General features: G+C 43.0%; 1 protein-coding gene across 7 annotated transcripts in view; it reads right to left on the minus strand.

Moving 5' to 3' along the window:
* The window catches only part of LOC107268593 (teneurin-a), a 233,321-nt gene that overhangs the window by 59,620 nt on the left and 156,932 nt on the right, over positions 1 to 16,769 (minus strand). For all 7 annotated transcript variants that reach the window (XM_015741516.2, XM_025085864.1, XM_025085865.1 and 4 more), the window contains one exon: positions 11,734 to 11,809. In XM_015741516.2, coding sequence (XP_015597002.1) covers positions 11,734 to 11,809 — 76 coding nt within the window. The remainder of the gene's footprint in view (positions 1 to 11,733; positions 11,810 to 16,769) is intronic.

Here is a 16,769-nt window from a genome sequence, read left to right on the forward strand (position 1 = left end):
TTTTTTTTTTTTTTTTTTTTTTTGAAAAAATTATTTTTATTACAATTTTTGGTGACTTTTGTTTTCGAACAAATTTTTTCATTCGTATCTCCAATTAATGTGTCATTCTATTTCGTTGGTACCTTCCGTTAGCATACTACTGTGAAAATTTGGAATCAGTGTATCTGCTTTCTTCTGTTAGCGACGTACAATTTTCTTTAGCTAGGTAACTCGAGCTACGTAATAATTAAGCGCGGGTCTGGCTGGTAATTTTGTAACTGAAATTCGAGACGTAAGTTTTTCATCGAGGTATGCGAAATAGACGGAGGTAAAATATATTCTGAGTTTCGCGTATGCAAATTATATAAATGCAACTGTGGATTTCGAAAAATTTTGTTGGGTATGCAGGATGCAGAGTGACGAGAGAATTTTTAACTAGCGTTTGATAGTCGGTGGATGGTTTTTGAAAAGTTAAAAAAATATTTCGAAAATTTGCGGAAATATTTTTAAGATCGAATAGGACCGAACGAGTGTTTTCAAAATTTGGCGGATTTTCTGTGATAGTGCGAGAGATAGATAGAGATTAGCCAAACTAGATGGTTTTCGTTAATAGGAGGCGTCTCGACGCAGGGCGTCGTTCGAAACGGCCATCTATCACAGGCTTCTATGAGAATAACGCAGCCGGATTAAAAGGACGTACGAATAGAAAATAAACCCGAATGCGGGAAGCTCTTTAAATTTGAGTGATGGGTCCTTCCCCTCCCTTCTTGGGGTATAAAGAGCAGCGTACTGTGGCGCCACGTCGATGCCGCGTAGCGCAGTGAATTAGGTGCAAGTTTGTACGAAAAAAAAAAAAAAAAAAAAAAAAGATTCATAGCGAAGGAAGGGAGCGGGAGAAAAAAAATTAGCTCGAAAACCCATCGGTAATCGCAGGTTTCACGTTCCCTTGGGGTTTTACGCTTACCAAAGTGTATCCCCCACATTTTACCCTTAGCGCTTTTAAGCATCATAAACGACTGGTGCTCCAAAGGGTTGGGACATTTTTCTTCGAGGGTCTTAAGCTACCCCTTGGACGAAAAAGAAAAAGTAGAAGAAAGAGGTCTCACCAGGTGAGAAGCGGTAACTTTGTGAAATCGATGATCGGGCTAAGGTGGCATATCGGCCATGGTAAAAATTGCACCCCTCCACTCGCCATAAAATAGGGGATGAAAGGGGTGGCGGTTATCAGGCACGATTCAGCGTACTCGAAATTATCTTATTATCCAGACCAAGGTAGTTGAGGTGCAGCGAGATGCATCAGGAACTTTTAACGAACCTGTCAAAATGGACCACGACCCACCCCTATATCTCCATCCCTTCTGGTCCACCCCCCTACAGCTACGACTAGCCTGACGGGGTCGGGCAGGATGGCGAGAGAATAAAGAGACTCGATATCGCCAAGTTCTGGTACTCTTCGAGAGAGGCATCTCCGGGACGGATGCTGCGACGTAGAAGTGGTCCAGAAGATAATACACCCAAGTGTCGAAGGGGTTGGTAAGGAAGGAGGGGGTGGAGCTGTGGCCTTGGGTAAGGGCAGGGGGTTGGGTTGACTGTAAAAGTAAATGGTTCGAGAGGGTGGAAAAGCCGTGGGAGGGATAAAGTTCCGGATGAGGGGGGTGCTGTTTCCAAGGGATGGGAAAAACACCCTTGCTCGGGAAAAACGTACCCCAAAGGTTCCGCCTTTACAGCGAAGCCCACTTTCACCAGAAGTTCGCCCGAAGCTATGCTGCCAGCATTGATGGATGATTGGCCCGATATCATACACGTGTTGTCGTGATAACGAGCGCATTGTGTTTTCGATATACTCGATCTGGAGGGGTGGGACTCGAGCTGAGCTTTTTTTAACCCTCCATACGTTTCCCTTAGCTCCTCTCTACCCCCGGACTCCTTGTATCTACTTTTCTCCTTCTTCGACGTCTTCCTTCCTCTCTATCTCAGGTTCACTTATGTAACCGGGTCTATAGTCCCGTATGACCTACGGAAATTTGATAGGGGATGACAGATACCTACTGCGAGGAACTCCTAAACTTCGTTAGAATGGAGTGTTGCGAGGGAATAAAAAAAGATTTTTTTTTCTTTTCGAGATACGTGATCCGTTTTATCATTTTTTTTTTAGACGGTATACGCGCGAGAGGAGTCACGATGATTTTGAATTTGGAAAATTTTTGAGTTTAGCGATGCCATTTTTTTTCATTTATTTCGGGCAGTTATCTTTGATAGGGGACATTTGATAGTGGGTGCCAGATACCTATTGCGAGGAACTCCTAAACTTCGTTAGAATGGAGTGTTGCGAGGGAATAAAAAAAGATTTTTTTTTCTTTTCGAGATACGTGATCCGTTTTATCATTTTTTTTTTAGACGGTATACGCGCGAGAGGAGTCACGATGATTTTGAATTTGGAAAATTTTTGAGTTTAGCGATGCCATTTTTTTTCATTTATTTCGGGCAGTTATCTTTGATAGGGGACATTTGATAGTGGGTGCCAGATACCTATTGCGAGGAACTCCTAAACTTCGTTAGAATGGAGTGTTGCGAGGGAATAAAAAAAGATTTTTTTTTCTTTTCGAGATACGTGATCCGTTTTATCATTTTTTTTTTAGACGGTATACGCGCGAGAGGAGTCACGATGATTTTGAATTTGGAAAATTTTTGAGTTTAGCGATGCCATTTTTTTTCATTTATTTCGGGCAGTTATCTTTGATAGGGGACATTTGATAGTGGGTGCCAGATACCTATTGCGAGGAACTCCTAAACTTCGTTAGAATGGAGTGTTGCGAGGGAATAAAAAAAGATTTTTTTTTCTTTTCGAGATACGTGATCCGTTTTATCATTTTTTTTTTAGACGGTATACGCGCGAGAGGAGTCACGATGATTTTGAATTTGGAAAATTTTTGAGTTTAGCGATGCCATTTTTTTTTCATTTTTGTTGGGCGGTTATTTTTGGAAAATTTTTTTGATATTTCTTTTTTGGGTATCTTGTATCCAGTACCGGCTGTATCGTGGTTGGTTGTTTAAATTAAATACAAATTTCAGTTTCTAACTACCCTCTCGTCTTCCCCTCGGGCATAAGAACGCGCCCTTAACCCGCGGCAGCGTTTGCTTTACCCAAAGCAACAATTCGAATTATTTTACGGTGAATTCGCGGTCGACGCTGCGCCCGGGGGCAAATTATTCGCGACACGACAGGATGGCTTTTCGTCGTGTCCCGAGGAAAGACTGTCCCGGAGACAAGAGGAAGGTTCGTTTATTTTGTAAAAAGGTACGTCGACGCTTTTTTAAAATTTTGGCTTTTAAAAAAAAAGTGTCACGATACTCACGAAACCATAAAGGCGCATGGAAATTCAGTACTAGAGGTACCCAGCTAAAAAAAAGAAAAAAAAAAGGAACAGACAGAAAAGAAGCGAAGGAAAGAAGGGTAGTGTAAAAAAAAAAATTTGCTCTTTTTCAACCGAGCGCCGAGAGCAAATGCACTTCGAGTCGATAAAACGCGAGAACAAATCGAATTCCGCGAACAAAGGGGCGGCTAGTCTGAAATCTGACGCGCGACGTTTAGATTCGATTACTCATTCCAGAAACTACCACTGCTACCCCCGGTAGCGTTCCAGCCAGTTTCACCGACTGACTGGCAGGCTGCCCTGTTACCAAATTCCAAACTACAAAAGGGCCTGAAACGGATCATCGTCATTTATTTCGGGCAGTTATCTTTGATAGGGGACATTTGATAGTGGGTGCCAGATACCTATTGCGAGGAACTCCTAAACTTCGTTAGAATGGAGTGTTGCGAGGGAATAAAAAAAGATTTTTTTTTTTGTTTTCGAGATACGTGATCCGTTTTATCATTTTTTTTTTAGACGGTATACGCGCGAGAGGAGTCACGATGATTTTGAATTTGGAAAATTTTTGAGTTTAGCGATGCCATTTTTTTTTCATTTTTGTTGGGCGGTTATTTTTGGAAAATTTTTTTGATATTTCTTTTTTGGGTATCTTGTATCCAGTACCGGCTGTATCGTGGTTGGTTGTTTAAATTAAATACAAATTTCAGTTTCTAACTACCCTCTCGTCTTCCCCTCGGGCATAAGAACGCGCCCTTAACCCGCGGCAGCGTTTGCTTTACCCAAAGCAACAATTCGAATTATTTTACGGTGAATTCGCGGTCGACGCTGCGCCCGGGGGCAAATTATTCGCGACACGACAGGATGGCTTTTCGTCGTGTCCCGAGGAAAGACTGTCCCGGAGACAAGAGGAAGGTTCGTTTATTTTGTAAAAAGGTACGTCGACGCTTTTTTAAAATTTTGGCTTTTAAAAAAAAAGTGTCACGATACTCACGAAACCATAAAGGCGCATGGAAATTCAGTACTAGAGGTACCCAGCTAAAAAAAAGAAAAAAAAAAGGAACAGACAGAAAAGAAGCGAAGGAAAGAAGGGTAGTGTAAAAAAAAAAATTTGCTCTTTTTCAACCGAGCGCCGAGAGCAAATGCACTTCGAGTCGATAAAACGCGAGAACAAATCGAATTCCGCGAACAAAGGGGCGGCTAGTCTGAAATCTGACGCGCGACGTTTAGATTCGATTACTCATTCCAGAAACTACCACTGCTACCCCCGGTAGCGTTCCAGCCAGTTTCACCGACTGACTGGCAGGCTGCCCTGTTACCAAATTCCAAACTACAAAAGGGCCTGAAACGGATCATCGTAAAAATCCACGTTGATCCAATGAAGAAAAAAAAAAAAAAAAAAAAAAATTAGGCAGTGTCTCGAGTTACCGTACAAAAAATCCACGTTGATCCAATGAAAAAAAAAAAAAAAAAAAAAAAAATCTTAGGCAGTGTCTCGAGTTACCGTACAAATTATCCACCCCTAACCTACCCCTACGAAGATCCCTCACACCATACCGTACACTCGTGACGTAACCACCAGCGTACAGATACATGCAAAGACAGTAAGGGTAGACAGTAAATAATATATCTAGAAATCATTAAGAAGGGGTTTTCAAAAAAAGGGGTGTGCAGACTCACCCCTGACCGTAGAGAGTCCATTAAACTCACTTGAGCATCCTCCCCCCATCTAATTGGAGTAAAAGGCGTACGCGCAAAGAATACAAGGTATTTAGATGGTGCGTGTCCAAAAGCGTTAGGGGTGCTTTTCCGTAGCCTCGACGTAAATGCTAATTTATGCTGGCAGCCATTCAGCCAGTCTTGTCCGCTTTAATCGCAGAGGGGTTACTTTGTCAGTGGCTGCTATACCGGGCGGTCCCGTTATTCCGAGTCGGGCCGTTTCGTGTCACTCTGAATAGTGCATGATTGGCTGGTCGATGAGCCTTCGGGGGAATAATAAAAGAAAAAAAGAAAAAAAATAGAGGGTTCGCTGCAAGGGATGCAGACAGGCTAGACAGGCAGAGGTACGTGGAGAAGAAAAAAATGGAGATTGGCAGGGCTAGGAGACCCCCGCTGCGCTTAGGGTTACCCAGGTAACACGTACTTTCGGCCTGCTGGTGTTCGCAATACGTTTGCGCGCGCTTCGCTTCGTCCCCTTGCACCGACCCTTCTTCGGCTTTCGAGTAACCAATGGTAACCGTAGCGGCCATGAATTCTACTTCTGACTGAGCCGGTAAACGTGCTTGATTTTCTTCGCTCTGGCAAGAAGCAGCGTAACACGTGGAGCACACGTGACCACGACTTTTACTACGTACGAATTCACTGTGTGCATATGGCCGCGAAGGCACTTTTACACGTTTCTCTATCTCTCTCGGGATATACACGTAGCCCGAGTATCGCGCTCGCTCCCTCTCACGCTTCTCCTCGCAAATCCTAGCTTATACTTCACGCGAAGAGGTTAACTTTGCCGGGGAGACTTCTTTGCAGTCTGACGAATCTTGCTGCTTTCCAATGCATTGTCGAGGTAGCTTTTATAAGCGTTGCTTCGATGGCTGATTTTGAAAATCTTTAATTACGATAAGCAGTTTTTTGACTTTTTTTAGACGTTCGTGTTATGGGAATTTTATTAACGATATTGCGAAATTAACGATAGAAAAAAGGTGGCGGGAGATTCAAATTTTGTTAAAAATCTTTCACTTCATTTTAGCTGTAATTTTTGGAGGATGAATAAATTTTGAAATTTTATGGGAGATTTGGTAGTGCTATTTTCAAAGTTTAAACTTAAAAGCGTTAAATTTAAATACGAATGAAAGAGCAATTTTTTTATGTTTTTTTTTTTTTCGTTATTAAATTTTCATCCAAATGAGTTCTCGGATAACGCGGTATTATCGGCAGTACAAAACGGTGAGTGAGTATAATCGAATTTGATAGATTCGAAATTGGCAAAAGCTTTTCATCCATATCGTACTTCAATATTGGTAACACTGCTGTTGTATAACGAAGCGTAACGCTCTGGGATTATAATATTGTCGACGTAATGTCTGCCATCTATCTGGATCGAATATGCTGGCGTGCCGGATGGTTAATTTCGCGGTGAATTCGAGTTCGTGTTCCACTTCGCGCAGTCTCGGATTACCGTGAATACTTCCGGTAATCGTATAATTACTTATACGAGTCATCCCTCCCGCATACTTTCATTTAGACAAATTATCCTGTGCTAAGTAAGCCTTTTCAAATTTCCCGCCATACGTTTCACTGTTTTTTTTTTTTTTTTTTTTAAATTAACCGCATAAAAGCAAATTTTAACGTTACCAGAAAATATTTTGCATTTAACAAGTGCGGATTATATTTAGCAAGAATTTCAAGTCCGATAACCCTTACGGTGTAACAATTTGAGGTTTAAGGGTGATTTTTTTTTTTTTTTTTTTTTTCGAGAAAATCCACGGGTAGAATTTTGATAGGCAACCAATCCCTCAGGGAGAGCAGTTACCCTTGGTAAATTGTTTTTAAAGACCGAATCGTTTCTGGGAAACATCCCCTAGCGAGGATAGCCTTATTTGCATGGGAGTTTGCCATAGCATTACAAACGCAGCCCCGTGGCCAAACACCATTAGGAAATACGTGGCCGTTAAAAAAAATTATGGTGGTTTAAAAGAGGGCAGGGGGGTCAGGGAGGCACAGTGATGGGATCAGCACCAAGTGTATAGAGCATCCCTGTCGAGTCTACGGCGGGATTGCCGATTCACCTGTTTTATCTAGATGCAATTATGCACCCTCGATCCATGGATTATGCATAGAATAGCAATAGGGGATGCGGCTCTCGAATATCGGCGGCCCACGGTCCAGTAAGTCCATTGTGCAATTTTGATGCGCCAGCCAGGAGCGCCACTTCGAATACAGTTACGAGAGGATCGCGCGCAACATTCATCCCTTTAAGCGATACAATTTATCTGATTTGGCATTGGGGTTGGAAAAAACAAAAAAAGAAATAATTTCAAAAAAAAAATATCCTTCAAGATTTCGCGAGACGTGAAAAAAAAAAATTGCCAGGCTGATTTTTCATACCTCAAGATCCCCCATTGTTTTACAATTGCAAAAATAAAAATCACCCGTACGGAAACGAGAGTTGCCTTCAAGGACAAGATATGCCAATGAATTAAGCCTCGAGGCAATTTCGCGTGAGGTAATTTGAATTTCCGTCTAGGGAAGGATAGGGTGAAAGTAAAAAGAAAAAATGAAAATAGAAAGAAAAAAAAATAGAAAAAAGGTCTAGGAGGCAGGGTACGAGTCAAGGTACGGAAAAAAGAAAAAAAAAATAGAAACAAAGTGAGAGAGGAGGATATAAAGGATAAAATGGGATTGGAAAAGGGGTGGAAAGAAGCGCAATACACTAGACGCGATGCCTGGCTACGAAAATATGTCGGAGAAAAAACACGTTGCATACTTTCGCAAAGGCCAAGCCAGACACGAGCCAGGGCGCCGCCTCTTGCGCCTCGCAAAAGCCAGGCAATTTTCTTTATTTCGCGGTCGGTAATCGCATTACCAGCCGACCCGAGGTGCATTCTTGCTTACTCTTGCGCGCGCGCGCACGGGGAGAGCCCCATGATTGGTTTGAAGTTACTTCAAGAGGTTGAAAATTAGAATTCGGCTTTTTACATATTTAGCAAAATTTTCATCTTCCAAGAACACCCCCTCCCGCCTCCCCATCCTTCACCTGGTCCACGACCCCTCGTCCTTCGGTATAAGCCGCTTCAAGAATTATTTCTTCTTACTCTTTTACCCACGATTCCCATTCACGCGACAGTTAACACGTATCGGCTATAGCTCGGGATAAAATAATGATTTACCGTGAAATTTCTCTACGGTGTATAGGCTGTACCTGTTACCAAGCCGGCAGGTTATAAAGGCACCGTTTACAATTCCCATAGGCGAGACTGACTTTATTCTTCCAGATATTTTGTGACGGTGCATTGTGCACAATGCAGTCGAGTTGCGACGACGGGGGGAGACGCACGCCAATTTTTTTTTTTTTTTTTTTTTTTTGGAAAGGTTCAATGAGCGAGGTCAAAGGTCACCAGGATTTTTTTTTAAGGGATGCCAGGAACGTCATAAGAGAAGAAGGAGCCAGGAGTAAATCGTTGGCTCGCAATGTATTTTTTACGCGTAACGCCTTATCCTGCAGGAGGAGCTACGATCGATTCTCATAGAGATGTAGAAACCTATTGGAAACTGGGTTTAAGTCGTCACGTGGGATCAGTGTTTGATTAATTTATACTGTTCCGTGACGGGTAGTCAATGTCTGTACTGTCCGAGTCCGTTTGAGTGTAGTTTCGAATGATCCGCCAAGTTTCACGTCTAACGTCAAACTGCACGTAGTGGTAGAAAAGGATGGTTTGAAAAAAGAAAATGATTTATACGCAATATTCGTCACTCGATATTTCGTCACGATTTTTTGGAAAATCAAAAAAAAAAATTTTTTTCAAGTAAAAAATTGTGTAACAGGTCAAAGTGCAAGTGCACTTAGGTGACGCGGTTGACAATTTTTTAAAAGCTTTTAACGACCCTCCCCCACAAACAGCATGGGCACGAGGGGGAGGGGTCCAGGAGTCGCGAGGTCATAAGGTCGCGCGAAGCGGCACGGGATGGTAACGTTAAAAGAATAAATACGAAAGGTCCAATCTGTATCACCGGAAAACGGCAGGTCAGCGAGACGGAAGGTGCTCGGTTGCTGGGGCAACGAGAGAGAGAAAAAAAAGTAAGAACTCACTGTACTTAAAACCTTTGCTGTCTCTCGTTTCTGACGTTTTCAGCCCCCAACGGGCAACCTAGCGTGACCTCTTGCCCTCGCGCCAACCCTTAACGACCCAGATTCCCATTCGAGCGCGACGAACTCACCAGGGCTGACCGTTACTCTCAGATTTCCCATTTTTTTTTCTTTTATTTTTTTTCCACCCCCCACTTTTTTTTTCTTCGCATCTTCACCGACGCGACCAAAGGATGCACGTCGATCGTTACGATACAAAGGTGAAACATATATATATATATAGCTATACAGCTTGACGCGTACACATGAGCACACGTGGTACTACCACGTGTCTTCATACACTGAGGACTCGACGAAAAGACTAAGTAAGCCCTATCCGAGAATAGACGAAGAATTCACTGAAACGTGAAAAAAGGGTGAAAATCCAATAAGAGGGGTGAAGGGGGGGGAGGGAGGTGGTCGTAGAGTGAAAAGAGACGATGGACGTGAGGTGTGAAAATTTTGAAGTAAAAAAAAAAATTGTGTTACAAAAGGGTGGTGGATTGAAATTTCGAAGTTAATAGGGGCGGGAGGGGGGAGGGAGAGGGGATGAAGAGACGTTCTCGTGGTAGGGAGTGGTGAGTAAGGGGAGGTTCAACAGAATGAATAAGGAGGAAAAAGGACAGCCGGGGGGGTACCCTCCACCCTGCCAACCCCCCACCTCGAAAAAAGCTTCGAAGGGGTGCTGTTCAACATTCTAAATATTTTAAAAGTTCGTCTCATTTGAATTGGAACATCTTTAGTGGAGACTTCTTCCTTCTGTACTTACGGACGACCGTCCTTCTCCTCGCCCTGCCCCACCTACCCCCCCACTCGTCCTAAGAACCAATCCCCCCTGTACCAACTCGGTTATTTCAACTCCTGGCAGCAGCCCGATTCATTTAGATTCTCAAAAAGTTTTACCTCAGCAAGAACCGCACTCCACTTTCGATCGTCTTTCTTTTTCGTCACCTACAAAGAGGGATTCTGCTCGAAGAATTTACAGAGGGCTACGAATCGGCTATATATATATATATATTCTTTAGCTCAATCTTGATCTTGGGGATGACACCAAAATTTTCATTTGACACGTAAATCAGTTGTAAGATCTAATCAGAGAAACGCGAAGAAGCCACATACTCATATATGTGTATCAACTCTTGAAACCTGGTCTTTAATATTTTTGATGACTTTTTTTTTGCAATTTTTTTCAAAAATCTTACCAAGATATGTATTCAAGAATAAAAGTTGCCTATTAATCGCCTCGATTGTCCAAATGCGTACGGGAAATATTCGAGATACAATTTACGAATTTGATATATTTTACGTAATTTAAAAAAAAAAAAAAAAAACCCAGACAACCGTGTATCAGTGATTCTGTAAGATGAAAAAGTTTTTTCAATGTTATCAACGTTTTTTCCGTCATCACTTCCCTATCGTCCAATATCCACGTAAACCTTACGACTTCAGTCACCTCGTTTCATCCCGATTGACTCCGTAAAACGTCACTTAAATCCAATATATCCTAATCCCATTAAAGGTACAGTTAACACACGTTGATTACCTTTCCACAGTTTACGTCTGTCCTACGCATTCAGCAATGACGTAAGGTCCGACCCGGTACACCCAAAGAACCAATTTTCCCGTGGCTCTAAGGGAAGCCTAAAGTGCCGTTTGAACGGTTAAGTGGAAACGGCTGATTCAATGCCAGACATAAAAAGTGCCTTTACACTGCTCGGTAGCCACTAAGAAAAAAAAAAAAAAGATCTTTCAACTATCGACAAACACGGTACTCCCTTAAATGCCATTTGTTTTTCACTATCGAAATTTCATTTTAAAAAAAAAAAAAAAAAAACCGACCAACAAAATAAAAAATGACAACGTACGACATCACGTAGGCCTATCAATTCCTCTTTATGGATAACCCGCCCCACCTGCCCTCAATAAATTTCCCGAACACAAACACGATTATGCATAAATACAATTCTTCGATAAGCCTGATAATTTTTTTTTTTCTTCAAATTAAGGCTCAAAAAATATATTAAATTCACCGGTGCAGTCTACTTACTTTTTTTTTTCATTTATCCTACATTCCCCAATCCTTCATTTTTCCATATAGTCTGTACACCGTATCGATTCGAGAGAACGAAATGTAAAAAAAAAAATGGAGTCTGAAAAGTCAACCCCCCCTTTTCGCATAGTAACCCAATCTAGGGATAAGGCTTCGGATTTAAAGCCGCTCGTAAAACAAGGATCGCGCCAGGGAACTTTCCGGCAAAGTTCAAGCTCTCTTACGAGTAGAGTTAGGCAGAGGTTGGACAAGAGCTCGGTGGCGTAGTACGAGGACCTAAGTAGGCGAGGGTGGGAGGGAGGCAGGGTGGCGTTGCTGCGAGACAGAGGGCGGGAGGGGAGGTAGGTGAGGTCCGTAACGACGCTCCTAATTCGCTGGGATTCAAAACAGTTTGGAACTGCGATGAAAGCCCGAGAGGCTTTTCCACTGTGCGTCCCTCTGGCTCCTCTTCCTTTGCGTTAAGATAAAAGTTCAGGAGGATATCGACTCACCTAGTAACTGTGGGGGTCGAGGCGACGCCTGGTGATCTTGCTGGGTAGCTTCGTGGACTTCCCGTCATCAAGTATTCTGGAACAGAGGTTACGAGGCCATTAAATAAGTACGCCGAGCATTTATCAACGCGACTGTTGATAATTTTATGGGTAATCGGCATCAACTTCAAAGGCTGAAGTTGATAGTTTAAATATACGAGGGATTTGGTAATGCGCGTAAGACAGTGGGTGAGGTTGGTTAAGGCGTTGAAAATTGGCTTGGAAATTAACCAGGTGGTTTGATGTGTTTTTTTTTTTTTTTTTTTGGAGGTTAGCTTGGGTTCCTTCAAATTTCTTGAGAAACAGGCAGCCATCATTCTGGGATGCTGGGAGCGTTGTAGGGTGCTACTTGGAGTTTCAGATTTCGAGAGTGATAGGGCAACGGGAACATGGCTGCTGTCTGGGTTGTTTCGGTTGGGTTTGATAACTCGAGTTTTTGGTCGAGAACTCATTGGAACGACGCGACTAACAGTTGAAGACTATATTTTTGGGAGAAAAAAGTAAATCACGGTGGGTTCTTTGAGGAACGGGTGTTACCGTTAATTCGGTATGGTAAATGTGAATTTTTATTTTTTGAAATTTTTTTCAAAGTTGTTTTTCAAACTGTCTTATATTTTTAAAAAATTAACGACGCCCGGCGTCGTTGCTGGTATAGACGTCGTAATGGGTTTCGACGAGAGCTTTACAAGCTTTTGTACGACGATACGTGGAGTCGTTAAGTCTGCATACTTTATTGGGGCGGAGGGGAAAAAAGGGGAGAGGGGAAATTTCAAAAGGGGGGGGGGACAAAGTTGCTGACAATTACGGACACTTGTCACGGGCGGCGTAACGATAACGATAACGGTAACGGACAGTCTCGCGCAGCCGGGACACCTGTTACTTTAATAAAGCTGCACGATCCGTCCACGTCTGGGGTGATATTTTTGAAAAAAGAAAGACCGCAGAAAAATCAAATTCAATCCGTGCTCGAGCTATTTCGAAAATTGCTGAATTTGCGATTGGTCTTTTTAAATCTATCTCTGTCAGTTCTGATAATAGTAACAGGTTTCTGCCGTATTCGTTCCGGTTACACGTGTATGGTTCTAGTCCGTGCTATATCAATAGCGCGGACACGAACCCTTATTTTATAGACGTATATTTACATCATACGCGGCTTATACACTCGGTCGCTGTATACATATGGGTGATTATCGAAGGGACGGAGTGCGGTAAAAAAAAAAGAGAGAAAACTTGTCTCCCCATAAGACCAGAGGCAACAAAGTATAGCTAGACGTCGTTCCCAGTGCGTTATTATTTATGAGGAAGTTCCACGTCATAACACGAGGGAACCGTATCCCTGCTTTCAAGCTGGACGATCGTAAGATCCAGTGAAGAAGTCAGGAGATCGAGGTTGGACCGCTATTTTTTTGCGAGAGTACATAAAAAGTGTATCGATCCGATATAGAAAAGAGGCGGTCAGGTACGCTCGAGTGATAAAACGGTGGGCTAAAGTTTTCAACCCTTACAAAAAGGTCCAGCAGCGAGTCTAATAAGTAATTGAAAGAATAGACTAAAATTTTCTGAAAAAAAAAAAAAAACTACAAAATTTTCCAAAGTTATGAAAATTCTATTCGGAACAAAAGAAAAACGAGCCACAGTTCGCAATTAGTTTGCCCGAGTGTAAAACCTCGGGGATGAACTTTCGACCCCGGACGAAACTTGAAGGGTTAAGATAACATAGTGAAAAGAAAAAGAATCGAGTTTAGTTAGGGCAAAGCGTATAGACATTAATAAAAACCAAACAAATAAGGGATGCAAACGAACGTCCGGAATATTTTCGTACGTCCAGACGCGAGCGCCGCGACGCTCTGTAATCACAGAGGCCAAGACTGGTCTTAACGTAGAGAGGAGAAAGCACGAGGGTTATGGGTACCCATATAGCGTTGGGACGCACCCTTCAGGAGTTACGAGGGGGGGGATGCTTTAAGGGTAGGAGGGGGGGGATAGGTAGGGTGAAGTGGATGGAATCGAGTGGAGGGTTTCTTGCTTGTTGGATGTTTGGCCGCCGGCCAGAGAATCTCCAGAGCGCATCGGCTACGTTTTCATCCCTTGGGAGATACAACCCCCCTTCATCCCTTACCACAGCCTACCTTCCTTACTGCCGACCTGCCATACCACACCCCGCTACACCCCCTTTCCTATACTCATTCTCTCGAATGCCTTGGGTACTTTCCACCCTTCCCACTTGAAATCCTTACTTTCTCATTCTCTCACTCTGGTCCAGCCTCCACTTTCTTTTTTCTCTCTTCGTTTTAAGTCACCCCCGGCTATAGGACGCAGGCGCGACACGCCTGATTCACCCTTATACCAACGGACGTCCACTTTCAAAAATCTCCAGCTCCTACGTGCCGGCTCGTTTACCTGCACTGATTTCCCGGAGAAGCCCCGAGTGTTTCTTCCCTAGGGATAAATTGCTTACCTTTTTTATTTCAATTCTTTTTTACCTTATCCCCGAATACACTTCGTTGGCACAGAGGGCGAATGGATCGTGCGGGTGAAGTTTTGGAAATTTTTCAAAAATTTTTGGAACATCCCAAATTTAACCTCTCCACTCTTCGTGCTACGTTGAAACGGCGAGAGGACCAATTCCCCTTTTTTCCCATAGTAACACAATGTTCTTGCAGTTTCCATGCGTCCTGAATTTCATTGTTTGACGGAAACCCGTAAACGATTCCATCCTGTTAGAATTTTCGGGCTAGCTCGGCGGCCTTTGTTGTCCTATGAGCAGACGCGTAGGGAGGCTGCATCGTAAAAAGTACAACGAGTGCATTGCAAATAAATTGGCGAAAGAGGACCGGGCAATCGGTTTTGGTTTGGTAGTCTGGTTTGGAAGCGCTCGAGCGTCAGGTAAATAGAGAGGGAGAGAATATCTTTGGGAGCGAGAGAGAGAAAAAGAGAAGAACAATAATCACACGAGAAAGAGACGAGTATTTCCAAATCTAGAGAAATAAAGAGATAAAACAGACTTAGTTTCCGAACCTCCTGTATATACCATACATATATTCACGTACAACAGTCAGAACCCACATCGAGTGGATAAAATGTTTGCTCTAAAAAAAATATTAAAATACGGTCTCAAAAAAAAATTATTTATTAAGAAAAACCAAAATTTTGACAAATATCCCAATGATAAAGTATAACAGTACAATACGATAATTTAATTTTGCAATATAATTAATGAAAGCAGTTACGGTGTCAGCAATTGACGCGCCAGCGGATGCATAATAAAAATATGAAATAAAATTTAAAAAACACGTGACTTTGGATTCCCACGTGGAAGTGTCCATGTAAAAATTTCATGAGCTCCTGTCAGCAGCTTATTTTGACATCTCGTAAAGGCGACCGTATACCGGCAAAGCGTGCGACAGGAAGCCACGACAGGTATTGGCAGGCGAACGGTAGCCATGAGAAAATCGACAGGGAGGATTAATCCTGGAACGTGCACGTGACCAGGAATAGAAATGAGTTTTCCGCGCGTCACCCGGTATACATACGTCAGTTATTATCGTTAATATCGCCAAGATAAAATGGCGGATACCTATCAAGCAACGTATTAGCAACGTGGATACTTTCCCGTTATCGATCCATATCACTTATAGGATATATATATATATATATATATATATATATATATATATACCGGATGTCGGATTAGTCGGTATCGTTTTTTTTTCTTCCTACCGACAGATTGCTTTTAGGCAAGAGAGAATCCGGACTTCGTGAGGGTAGCAGAAAACTCCCACCCCCTCCATAAATCGTTCGACAACAAGATAACGTCGACAATTCCATCCACGAAGTAGATCGACGATATAACGATAGAGAGAATCCAAGGAGTCGCCATTTTACTAACGAGATGGACTCGCGAGCGTTTCCCCGTCTTTTTTTTGCCAGGCCATTTCCGGTACCCGAAGACCACGAGGATCCGCGGACTCTTCCGGCAGTTAGAAGGCTAGCTGACTGAACTCCTTCCAGCAATTTGTATAAGCATCCTAATGGACGTCAAATGTCCTGGTATCATTTTCCCTAGGGAATTTTGACGTCTTAGATCGAGTCTAGGGACTTTCTATTAATAGCCGTAAGGGCTATACCAATGACGTATATCGCTTGGTCTATGGACGAGAGGGACCCGGGCAGCCGTAACGACGCCAATGAATTGCAGTTCTGGATTTCAGGTAATCGCTGAAGTAATCAAGCCTGGAGAATCGCGGACGAAAGTTGATACTTTCGACGAATAGACGTGCTTAGGAGGCTTGGATATACAGGGAAAGGAGAGCCCGAGCGGAGTCTGTTATACAGGGTTGCGCGCCTAGCGGCCGCTATTAGGTACAAACCGGAAATAGAAGTGGCTCGAGTTTAACTAGCTTCGTGCTGGAACAGTCTCGTTCTCTTCATCAACTCAAACTGCGGGAATTAGCTCCTGGCCCACGTCCAGATTACTTCTGTAGTCCTTCGACGCGGTAACGCGGAATCGACCTGTGCTTACCGGGGGGGCCCGTCCAGCCGCTAATTTACACACGAGTCGCCGCCTGGCGGTTTGCGGGTGTAACTAAAATCGCGCAAAACTTTCGAACGTTAAATTAATATAACGAACATTGAAATCTTCAGCGAAACTCATGATACAAGGGTACCAATTTTTTTTTTCACAGTACCAACCTAACCCACAACGATCACGTGTACGCCAGAATGCCCCTATTATCGTCAACGTGCAATTAACCTAAAACTGATAGATTCGTAGAGGGGGACGTCGGGACGCTAACGCCACGTTGCGATATTAATATTAATCGTGATAGCCCGCTGTCGTTAAGTTAACGACGTCGAGATGCGAATGCCATCCTTCCAAATGATTTCCCATAAGTCCGTCATTAGTTCCTCATGAGGAATCCTAGAGGGCCTAGAGACGTTCTCAGGGCCGTACCCAATGTGGGGATTCATAGATGACCCCCCCCCCCCCAAAAAAA

Source organism: Cephus cinctus, unplaced genomic scaffold (genome assembly GCF_000341935.2).
Source record: "Cephus cinctus unplaced genomic scaffold, Ccin1 Ccin1_scaffold0566, whole genome shotgun sequence".
NCBI lineage: Eukaryota > Metazoa > Arthropoda > Insecta > Hymenoptera > Cephidae > Cephus > Cephus cinctus.